The sequence below is a fragment of the Pterocles gutturalis genome, unplaced genomic scaffold, assembly GCF_000699245.1.
Source record: "Pterocles gutturalis isolate BGI_N339 unplaced genomic scaffold, ASM69924v1 scaffold2900, whole genome shotgun sequence".
NCBI classification, from domain to species: domain Eukaryota; kingdom Metazoa; phylum Chordata; class Aves; order Pterocliformes; family Pteroclidae; genus Pterocles; species Pterocles gutturalis.
In genome coordinates this window covers 56,937-69,491 of record NW_010137945.1, presented here as the reverse complement: position 1 = coordinate 69,491, position 12,555 = coordinate 56,937, and the positions used below count along the sequence as shown (strand labels likewise).

At 44.2% G+C, this 12,555-nt stretch overlaps 1 protein-coding gene across 1 annotated transcript in view; it reads right to left on the bottom strand.

Moving 5' to 3' along the window:
* Positions 1-4,780: 4,780 nt before the first annotated feature.
* LOC104468573 (aspartyl/asparaginyl beta-hydroxylase-like) overlaps positions 4,781-12,555 on the bottom strand; it is a gene marked incomplete at its 5' end in the record, with an annotated part of 63,786 nt that continues 56,011 nt past the window's right edge. The window contains 2 exon segments of the mRNA XM_010082761.1: positions 4,781-5,117; positions 8,738-8,871. Coding sequence (XP_010081063.1) covers positions 4,967-5,117; positions 8,738-8,871 — 285 coding nt within the window.

Here is a 12,555-nt window from a genome sequence, read left to right as displayed (position 1 = left end):
CACAGGAGTCTGTCCAGAGACAATGAATTTCCTTTTTTCTTTTTTTTTTTTCTTTTTTTTTGACTTATGAAATTAAAATACCGGAAATGATGGAACCGCACTCTCTGTTTAAAGAAATCAAGTTGTGTCAGTGGAAGTTTTCCTGAAGCCTCCAGCAGGGATGCTCAGTTTTACAAAAGCGACAGTTAAATGTGTTTTAAAGAAATGCATCTCACATTTAAACTTTGCACTGTAAATAACAGTTTAATGTGGCTCAGAGGGCAGAAATTGCAGCATCTAGTGCTCCAGTTTTACAGAACAATTTTGCACTAAAAAAAAGGGAAAAAAAAAATCAGTGCCAGCATAATGCCATTCAACATGACACTTAGTGACTGCCTCATCCGTGCTGCTTAGAAGGGGTCACTTATCTCAGTATCTATCAAAAATTATTCTTAACTTTTGAAGCCCTTACAAAACTGTCAGCTAAGTGGAACGAGCAGTGTGGGCAACAGACGCACACACTTTGAAATGCAATGATTTAGTTTTAACAATATGTCTTTGGGAGCCCATTAGATGTGCGTGTGAAGGGGGTGCCAGGGACACCCACGGGACACATTGGCCCGTGGTTAATGGTTCAATCCAGATTGTTTCATTTAGGTGACAACCACCAGGGAAAGCTCTGCAGAGCCATTTACCCTCTTCCCTCCTGCAGCCAGTGAAAGGTGCAGACAGAAGGGAATGCTGATCGCAGATGTGGGCCAAGGTTACAATGAAAAAAGAAAAACTTAGAATTAATTATTCAGTACAAGCTTCTCCTAGAAGGAAATGTGGAAGAATAGAAGAACTGAAATGCCAAAGATCAGTTTGTTATTCCTGTTTGCTCTAACTGCAAAGGGAGCCCCATCCCTTCATTGAAATGGAAACTGGATTAAAGAAATAAAAGAAAAATCGTTATCAAATTGCATGTGCAGTGACTTTATTTCCTAAAATTGTCACAACCACTGTACACACCTTTATTCTTCAATTAAACTGCCATACACTGACAATTTTCTAGAACAAGCGGTTGGCAACAACATATCCAGGGCAGCAGCATAAACCATATAGAAAATGAGATGATAATGGGCACACCAGTTTTTAATGTGCCTCTGGAACATCCACTGAAGTCGTAAGTGATGCACTGTAGTGATGGTGTAGTTAACTGGCCATGGTCAGCCCTAACAGACGGAGTAACAAAATACTGCCTTTATCTACAACATTTCATGCCCGCAGAGGGCAGAAAGGATCCTACCAACACACCTGGGACTCACCCCCTAGCAGCTGTACAGAACAGCCTCGTGCAGAATAACCTTCTGCAGCAGCAGCATGTCAGCGATACAGAGCCTGCCCTCCACGATAGAGAGTCTTTAAGGCAGTGGATGGTCCCAGCCAGGCGATACAGGAGTCAGAAAAAGAACCAGAAGCTTGCAGGAACATTAAACGTATGAGATGACTGAGCCCATTGCCCCTCCTCTGGCATTACCGCCCCATTCCAGAAACCAGGATCTCCGCTCCTGGGAACAGGACACAGGTGGCTTCCCTTCCCCGGGCTCACGAGGACAGGCATTTGGATTTGTCACAGAGAACTTGCTTAGAGCAGAAAGTATAAAAACAGAGACACAAAAAAAAAAAAAAAAAGGCAGACATTGGCTATTACAGTGCAGCATTCATGAAGAAATACTTTGGTTGCAATTTTTCTAATACACTTCCCTCCGCTGCCGCTGACTCTTTGTGATGGGCTGTTACAATCACTGCTCATTCCAGTGGGACTTGTTCTGCCCAAGGAGCACAAATGTCACTGAAATGCAGTCCTTGAGGATTAACCCTCACAGAGGATTAGAAATATTTAATTGTTTGAGCTGTGACAGGAATAACCACATATGATGCTATGTGTATATAACCATACGATGCCTGTAGGACCTTACACAGGCTCTGTGCTCGCCAGCAAGGCACCTACCGGCAGGGAGGAATCCACCTCCTAACAGCACGATGAATACATACTGCCAAGACTATACTGCCTTCTCTGTCACTTCCCTCTGTAAATAAACCTAAAGAAAAAAAAAATTTAAATTGCAACGGTTCTCCATTCAAGAAGCATCTCTGTTCACTTCCTCCTTTGGCATTTCCCATGCTGAAAAGCTTTTGCAAGATGAAACACCACTTGGCAAACATGAATACCTAAATCACTATACCCCTTGCTACACCTATATCCATATCCTCCCATGTATACAGCTCAGCCAGTAGCTGTCCCTAACAAGACGACACGCTCTCAGCTCCCTGGCAGGCAGAGACAGAGCAGAACCACTTTGGGGTTGCAGAAGCTTTTCACAATGCACCTTGTCACACTTCAGAGGGTAAACGGCCAAACCTCACTGCCCAGGTTACCCAGCAGTGCTGCTCTGGCACACGCACACCTTGGGTACATGACTTTTACCTGTTTGCCAATTTTATCTGTTTGCCAATGGCAACTGGAAAAGATAAAGTATGAGCTTCAGAGGAACAACGGAACAATCTGAGGACGGCACGGATTTTCACAAATAAAGCTCCAAATCTTTTACCACTCCTTTAGAATGTACTCTGAGCTATAGAAATCACAACGCAACATTAATAAAAAATATTCCTAAACCACAAACTTTGGTTTAAAGAGTTCTTGATGTTTTCTTTAGAAACCATGTCTTTATTTCACAGAATTACAAAACGGTTTATTATTTGTACTGCTTGACCACTTCACAGAGATACAAAATACAGCTTCTGACTGAACAGCTACCGGGAGGGTTAAAAAACTTTTTCACTCTGATCCCCCCCAATAACAAGCACCTCCTTTCCAGTTTTGCACATGATTCTCCTAAAGCCCTTCAAAAGTACTTTTATACGTTCTTAAGCATGAAACTTCTAAATCTTCTCAGTTTTCATGATGATTAACCGAGAACTGTTACTTTCATGTATATTGTGTATAGTCACCATGTTGTTTTTGATACGGACAACAGACTGAAGCTTCATTATCGTGGCTGTCTAAAGCCGACTGCTGATCAAAGAGGGTTAATCAGTTTAACAGTCACAAAGGAAATTAAGGTGCACACCTCCAGAAACTGGTTACGTTAATTAATGGTCCAATCACCACGTGTGACATGGCATGACAAATTTAATTACCTAGTAAAATACAAAATCTGAAAAGCGCTGAGTTTACGGGAACGCAAAGCTCTTCTCTGCACTCTGCTTCAGCAAACGTGGCACGCTGGTCCCGACACGGAGGCACCACGATGTGCTCTCTGCAGCACAAACACACTGGACATTGAACAAAGAAGAGAACTGTTCAGTGGCTTTCGGACAACAAAGCCAAAGCCGGGCAGACTGAGCAGCTCCTTGCTTAGTGTTTGTCTCTCCCAACCCTTGGCAACGATGACACGGCTTCTGGCAAGCCTGCAGCACCCTGGCACACCCATCCGCACCCGGCTGGTTCTGCAGGTGAGTGATCACAGCCAGCCACAAATATCATCCGTGCCACTCCAGGGCTCTGTCCCTGTTAGTGTTCTTAGAAGGTAACAGCGGACCGTCCTGCACCTTCCGTCAAACAGCGCAGACCCAGCAGGCCAGGGAACTGCTGAACTGCCAACAAGTTTTCTTTCTTGAAAATAAGAAATACAATTTTTACCATCGAGTCGATTCTGGATGGCAAATTCAGAGTACACTGTAACCAGCGCTGGGATAAGCTACTTCAGCATTGTGTCATACATCTCAAGACAAGGAAAACACCATCAGGTTGATTAAAGGACCGTTCCAGCACTCTGTAGGGTGCTGGCAGCAGAAGTTAACACAAGTTAATAACCTGAAGCTCTTTGTCTGCTCTGCATTCTGGCAGGAAACCAAGTCAGACCTTGTCCTTCTGCCCAAAGCACAAGAAATTCTTCATATATTTTTTTCTGCTGAATGACCACCCAAGGGCAGCCTAGAAGGAGACCCTGGAAGGAGGTGCCCCAAACTCTTGCTGGGTAGAAAATGGATATCCCAGCAGCAGCTTTTGTAACGACAGGAGAAACAGCAGCTCACCGTATATAAGCCCAGGAACTGTCAAGCGCTTAGAGATCAGAGCCTGCAGATGTCACATTGGCTCAACATCTTCCAAAATCACATTACGTTGCCTGGTAACTAAGAAAACTATTTTGTTTTAGAAGAACCAAAGCAGCTGATCATGCAAGTTTCTGTTTGCATTTCCAGGAAGGCAAGAGAAGGCCACGCTTGGCAAAACCAAAGTCTGTTAATATATAGTGTTTTTCTTCGTCTGATAGCTAGAGATGCACTTATATAGATAATGTTTTTTAAAAAACAGTGGTTGATTAAAGGATATTTGTTCATAATTATGCTAGAAAAATACAGTTACTCAGGTAGAAAAAATACAAACCACACATAACCCATTCACGTTATGTACACTGGATAACACAGGGACAGGGTCTATGCCTAGAGCAGCTAACGGTACATCCACATACTGATTTCCAAGGTTGGTGCATATGCTTGTAAATATCTTACATATTGCTTCCCACGTAAAAGCTTGGGAAGTATTTCTCAGATGTAAAGTAGCAAATCTTGGTTGGGCAGGTGACTGACTGACTGGTTTTGTACACATCATATCGGCATGGCAAAACCATCTGCACATTCCTCAGTTTGACAATCCAGACCTATTGCTCTTTGGCTGACAAGATTTGTGTTTTCAAACTTGGAGCCAGAAAAACAATAGATATCATTGCTGTATCAGTATGAAACAAAGCATGGCTTTTTTTTTTCCTTCTTTTTTTTTTCTTTTTTTAAAATCAAGTCCTCTGTGATTGCAGAATATCATCCTTATCTCTTCCGACCCTTGCAATAGTTGCATTCTTCATATGCTGGACAAATGAATCCTATTTGCATCCTCCAAAGGGATTAAAGTTCCTCTGCTCCGCACGTTGGAAGGAAGCCCTTAGATAGCAGGGAGGGTGCGTCTCTCTTGCACTGTCAGCTCCGGGTGCCACACATCCACAATGAATATCAGGCGATAACTCTCAGAATCCTGCCATACTTCATGTTCGAACGAGTCATCAAAAATCAGAACTTTCCCTTCTTCCCAGGTTCTGTAACACAAAAAGAACATGCTTTAGTGTAATATTTGAAGTGCCATGCAGCAAGCCAGCCGCATACCTTGAGTGCAGAAGAGAGGGAGGATCTTCCCTCAAACTGCTTCCTACACCCTTGCGACACAGTCCAGAGCAGAACCAGCCTTCATCCAGGTAAGAGCACATTGCCAGTCACGTCCAGCTCCTTCCCTGGGACCCCTGAGTCCTTTTCTTCAAAGCTGCTCTCTCATTGCCCAGCCTATCCTGTCACAAAGTGCTGGTCTGCTATCAGCTGCAGGGCTTTGCTCTTGTCTTGATGAACTTCAAGAAGTTTCTGCTGGCCACTTCTCCAGCTGGCCAAGATCTGGGTTCATAATTGTGAGAAGAGGTTTAACACCCGGTTACATGCAGTGCCGATACTGTGAGAAGTCAGCAGTGACCCGTGACCACCAGTGATAATATCACAAAGTGTCACCAAGTCATGGTGCTGGTCACTCGTCACTGCCTCCCAGCTCTGGCGGACGCACTGCATCCAGACCCAGCAGCTCTAACGGGGAACGTGGTTAGTCTACCGGCGAGTCAGGCAGTGGTACGAGCAATGCGGATTTATCTGGCACTGCAGCAGGACAAAAGCTTGCACCTGGTCACACCACTTCGGGTAAGACCGGAGGAGTAACAGTCAGTTGAGTCGGTAATGGTCAAAGAAGCCCAAAGGCACTCTACACTGACCACACAATCAAGGTTTTTAACGGGTTCCCTTAGGAGCTACAGCAGCCCATGAGGACAGGTGTCCCTAAAGGGAGTTAGGAACCATGACCAGCAGCGATGGGAACAAGACCACAGATCTTGCCATCAAAAATGGAAATACATTGCTTAGCTCATTCAGCTGTGCTCCTTCAAAGAGAAAACAACTTTCTTTCTTCAAAAACAGGGTGAAAATGAGATTTAGACTCCCAAGTCATCTCGGCATTTTTAATTTTTAATTCAGCAAAAGCAAAAATTAACCATCAAACTTTATGGGGTTGTGCTGTGATGTTCCGAAGAGAAATGGAAATGGGATCATTTCAACTGAAATGATCATCCAAACATCCTTTAAGCAAGAGAGGATAAACCAGAAAGCACAACGCAGTAAAAAATTCACATTGGCTTGCACACAGACATCAGCCTTGAAGGCCCAGATAATGAGACTTTTGCAGGTTCAGCTATGATCGTGTGTTTCTTCTGCTACCACATCAGTTACCTGGTAACAAAAATGTTTGACACCATACAGATCCTGAGTCTCTGCTACTGCACTAAAGTTACTTTGGTATTACTCAAATCAGCGGGAGTCAACCACCTGCAACACTACAATATGGGAAAGAATCAGGCTGACTCTGGTTTTTGGGGGAGGGAGGGGTTTTTGTTAGATTTTTTTTTTCATTTTTATTTGGGGGGGGTATTTTGTTTTGGTTTTTTGTTTGGTTTGGGTGGGGAGTGTTGGGTTTTGGGGATTTTTTTGTAGATTTGTGGTTTTGTTGGTGGGTTACTGTTGGGGTTTTTGTTTGGTTTTGGGTTTTTTTGTTTTTGTTTTTCTAAATAAAACCAAGCCTGAAAAGTCCTGCCATAAATAGCGTGAAAGTGCAGCTCAGTCAAGGACAACAAAAACTCCAAGCACCCAGATGAAGTAGCTTCAGAGGTTGAAACCCAGGATCTCTATTTGCATAACAATTGGATGGGCTGTTTTGCACAACAAAGAAAAAAAATTATAAAGTTGATAGAACTGTTACCCCCTTTTGAATAGATTACAAAACCCATCATTAGCATGCAAATAAATATTTTCCAGACTCTTCATGGTGTGAGAAACAATTCACAGCAGGACCTTAGAGACTGTATTATTCTGGTCTGGTGCTGAGGCACTTCGGGGTTGATTTTCTATTACCTGTGCGGCTCCAGTGCCACCTGTTAGAGGTGAGATCTTGGACTGGCTTCTGCCTGAGACTGTAATTCTGCACCTTCATTTCAAAACACGATTACCTTGTCTGACAGAGATGTTCGATTTGGATAACTAGGTATTATTTACCCATCACTTTGGTGCATTGTACCCTACGCTTTACAGAGTTGGGACTTCAAAATTGCCCAATGCCATAAAATTACTGCAGCTGTACTGAATCCCAACGCCGTGTGCTGGCTCCCAGCAGCTGCAAAAAGACTCTCGTGCACGTGAAGGAGTAAAGCACGGCACTAGGCAGAGCTGAGGTGCCTGCCCAGCAAAACATGACATTGCATCGTAACGACGATGGTGAGCTGCAGACACTTGTTCGCTCGGTAGCAGATCGAAACCACCACGTTGTTCACACAGGCTACTGAACAGCCACCTAACGGTAAACCCACCCAGCCACCACCAATCTGAATCCACAACAACGTCCTACAGTGACAAGACTCCACACCTCTATATTAGTCCTCTATGCCTGTTAGCTACCTTTCTGTCCATCCAGCTTACTTTGGATATTGGATTGGAATGCTGGAAGCACACCTAGACATGGGTAGTGTAGATCATAACACTGACTGAGACAGATTATTAAATAAATTATATGTTAGCAGGAGTCTATAGTGACAACACCATTGGCTATTAACAGTTGAACACTTCTGTCCTCAAAAATTCTAAACATTTCTTGTCTTAATTTTTTCAAATATTATGAACAAAAATCTTCCCCACATATTGCAGTCCTGCAGACAGGAGTGGCATTTCATTTCTCAATATCAAACACATCTGTACAATACTACCATGGAAAGAATTCAAATTGAAGCTTGTTGCACTCAGATGCTTCAGGCAAGACACAGAATCTCCCAAAAATACAGCATCATTAGGATTTCACATCAGTCTCAGAAAATTAAGTCTGTTTTCTGTCTGTGTTTAATAATAATATAATGCAAAAACTTATCACTTTTCTCATATTTCCCAGGGGAGTAGATGCCCTGTTTGTAAATCTACAAGCTATTGTATTTTATTTGTTTTTTGCACCAAGCAAACAAAGACAAAACTGGTCTTCAAGTCAGCACAATTTTTCCCTAAGGGGTAAGAATTCTTACTGCAAATGCACTTTAAAGAAATGTGCTACCTGTGTAACTCATTGGGCCGAGCACTTCATTGATGTGTTCATTTTCAAATTAACTTCAACTGGAATGTTTTAAACTGAATTATAACAAATACCAGCTAGGAAGGAAGCTTCTGCCAGAAATATGAGAGTATTCTGTCATGGTGGTGAAAACAGAGGTATAGCTTAGCCTCAGCTTTTGCTGAATAGGGAATGAAACCTAAGCTCCCTGAAAATCAAAACAAATAGAGGAACTCTGCTGGCAGCTAGATGAGACTGGCATTATGAAAGAAAACACAGAGACTGCATGGACTAAACCCCCTCTTATCTCCATGCCATAGAAGAGAAGAGCAGCTTTGTCTCCAAAGATCCCTCTAGCCTTGTTTGGGAACTGGTATTTTTGTGTTTGTATGAACAGTTAGGTGCAAATTGCCTGTTTAATGAAACATATTACACCTCCTGAGCAGTAAAACACCCCATTTTTTTTAAATTACATGCAGTCCCACCCCCTTTTTCAGCATTGAGGAAGGTGGGAAAAACCCTAACCCCCCCCCCCGAGCATACCTGTCGTCCTGGGCACAGCGAATTCTGCAGCCTTCCTTAGGTATCACCAAGCCCAAATGCATCCTCAGCCGGCAGTTGGTGGGTCCTGTGTGGGGCCAGACATGAGTCCCTGGGTGCATGACAGAATATTTGATCTGCAGGAAGACAGAGGCAGGCCTTCAGCACCTTCAGCTTCACAGCCATACTGCGAGGAGGAGTACACTACATCCACTACATCTCATCCCTGATGATGGGACCAAAGTGCATCGCCATTTTCTGTTACAGTCTCAGCAATAATTGTGCTTTCTCACACCCTAGAGGTGTTCAGCACTACAAAACCCATGTCTGGTGGTGTATGCATGTGTGCATCCAGGTGTGGGCACGTGTAAAGTGCATATTTTGCATTTGGTTTAAAATAACCAGTATTCGTATTTCAACCTGAAAATCATTATCCCCTATCTACCATCAGAAAGATACCTTCTTTCCTATGGAAAGACCTACAGACACTCTTAACATTTAAAAGGAAGAACCACAGGAGACAAGTCCTGTGTTAGCCAGAGCAGACTGACCACCTGGTGGCCCCAGCCAGGTGCCAGCATGGTGGTGAAGGCCACTGTCAGCCTTGACTGGAACAACCAGGAGATGGTGGAGTTCAGGATCACGGGAGGAGGGAGAATGGCAAAAAGCGATTACTGCATCCACAGCTTCAGGAGAGCAGACTTCAGGGATCTGCTGGGGAAAATCCCATGAGATACAGTGCTGGAGAGGACAGGGGTCTAGGAGAGCTGGTTGATTTTTAAGAATCACCTCATCCAAGCTCACGAACGGTTCATCCCCATGTGCAGGGAGCACGGAGCGCCAGCTACAACGGAAACACAGCAGGGAAGCACACCAGAGGTGGGAGCAGGGTCGGGTATAGACACACTGAGCATGCAGGGATGAGGTCAGGAAAATCAAAGCTCTCCTGGTGCTGAAGCTGGAGATGGAAGTGAGGGGCAAAGGCTTCTACAAATACATCCACAGTAAAAGGAAGCCTAGGGAAAATATGGGCCTGCTGGCAAACGCAGCAGGAGGTCTGATGACAGAGGACATGGAAAAGGCCAGGGCACTACACGCCTTCTTTGCATGGATCTCTACTGGTATGACTGAACTTCTCCTGAATCCCAAGCACGTGAGATGGTGGAAAAGACTGGAGCAAAGACTTACCCTCAGTGGAGGAGGATCAGGTTACGGAATATTTAAACAAAGTCAACAAACTGGTCCATGGGTCCTGATGGGATCCACCCATGAGTGTTGAAGGAGCTGGATGATGTTGTGAATCCACACTCAATAATCTCTGAAAGGTCATGGAAACCAGCAGAGGTCCCAGAGGACTGGACTTATCTTCAAGAAGGGCAAGGAGGAGGATCTGAGGAACTACAGGCCAGTCAGCCTCACCTTGGGAAGGTGATGGAGGAAATAATTCTGGAAATCATTTCCAAACCCACGAAGGAAAGAAGGTGAATGGGAGCAGGCAGCATGGATTTGCAAAGGGGAAATTGTACCTAACCAGCTTTCTACAGTGAGATGTCTAGCTTGGTGGATGAGGGTAGATCAGTGTATGTTGTTTATTTCAGCTTCTGTAAGACTTTTGACACTGTCTGCCATTGACAAACTGATGAAGTATAAACAGTGGGGTGGATTGAAAACTGGCAGTTCAGCCAAGCTCAAAGAGTTGTGATCAGAGGCACAAAGCCCCGCCGGAGGCCACTCATCAGAGCTGTACCCCAGGGCTCAATACTGGGTCCAACACTGTTTATTAGCTTCACAAATGACCCAGATGATGGGTGAGAGTGCCTCCCCCTCAGTAAGTTTGCAGATGATAGAAAATTGTGAAGAAATGAACGATACACTACATAATTTTTCCTGCGATTCATAGGGACCTTGGCAGGCTGGAGAAAGGAGCCAACAGGAATCTCATGATGTTCACCAAAGAGAAGTGCAGAGTTCTGCACTGGGGAGGAATAACCCTATGTACCAACACAAGCTGTTGGACAACAGTCAGCAAAACACCTTGGGGTCCTCATAGATAACGATCTGAACGTGAGCCAGCAATGTGCCCCTGCAGCAGAAAAAACCAACAGCCCCCAGGGCTGCACTGAGAAGAGCTTCGGCAGCAGACTGGAGGAGGTGATCCTTCCCCTCTCCTCGGAGCTAGTGAGGCATCTCCAGTGCTGGGTCCAGTTCTGTGCTACCTAATGCAAGAGGCACATGGACACACTGGAGCAAGTCTAGTGAAGGGCTACAAAGGTGATTAAGGGATTGGAGCATCTGACATACAAGGGAAGCTAGGAGAGCTGGAACTGTTCAGCTTGGAGAAGGCTCAGGGGGGATCTTATCAACGTAGATAAATACCTGATGGGAGGAGTGAAGAAGATGGAGGCAGGCTCTTCTCAACAGTATCCAGGGAAAGGCAAAGAGATAATGGACACAGATTGAAACACAGGAAATTGTGATTGAACACTGGAACAAGCTGCCCAGAGAGGCTGTAGAGTCTATCCCCAAAGGCATTCAAAGCCTGACTGGACACAGTCCTGAACAACCTGCTCTAGTTCACCCTGCTTTGAGCAAGGGGTTGGACTAGGTAACCTCCACAAGTCCCTTCCCACCACAACCTTTCTGTGATTCTGCAACAACCCAAAGAACAGCGAGTGTGAGTAACGCATGACAGTGGTGAGAGGCATCTTTTCAACTGAGAAATCTGCACACCAGGCTGGACAGGGTAACTTTGATAAATCTTGGATTTAAGGCTCTCCAACTGTAACAAAATTATCAGAGGACAGTGTGTCTAATGCCTTAGCCATTGGCATCATCTGAGGCTTCAGCTTACTAGCAGCTTCTTATGACAGCAAGTGGTATCCTCCAGTGGCCACGGTGAACACAGATGCTCCAGCTCCCCACCTTTGCACACTGATGTGTTAACCTGCTTGCCCTGTCAGACCTTAACGCAATGCAAATAACTGGCTATGCAGGATAGTCACTGATATCCCAGAGAAACAAGTTGCTTAATGCTAATATACCAGCACTGCAGAATGATGACTCATGGATTTGATCTGTCCAGGCAGACTGTCCAGATACATCTGTGAATTACACGTATGTGCTGGACTCAAGTACTGAGTCATGAACTACTGATGAGTTCTATTACGGTTGTAAAGTAAAACTCCAAAGAGTCAAGAAATGCCCACTATTAAAACTACCCATGTTACTTTTAGTTTCCTGCTATTTCAAATAATTATTTTTCACTTGCTGCTGTTCTGCACTGTCTCTCAGCAGCACTGAGCAGGTAGTTGATCACTTTGCATTTCTTTTATCTTTGTCAATACTCAAGGCACCCAAAGCATCCACACGGTCTATGTACCACAGAATTCCTAATTTCCTGATTGTGTTTGTTCCCACTGCTTCCAAATGCTTCAGTATGCGAGGATAGATTAGGAGATATTTTAAATTTACCAGTCAGAATCTGAGGCATTGCTAGCATAAGACCAAAATTGTCCTAGGTATCCCCTAATATCAGATGTGAAACTTATGACTTCTAGAGCCTATTTACATTTTATATGTTCAAAACACATGACTAAAGTTATAGCTGTGAATACACAATGCTTCTGCAAGCTATATCCTGGTGATAACATGTGAGATGCCAAAAAATGATGAACAAAAGAGTAGCTCTCAAAGAGAATTTGCTCTCTGAGACAGATCCATTTTGCCTACAGATGCCACAGAAAGCAATTTTCTTGCTGTTAGCCACACTGAGATCAATGACCTCCCTCATCAGTTACATTCACTCCAGCCAGCTTTTGCAA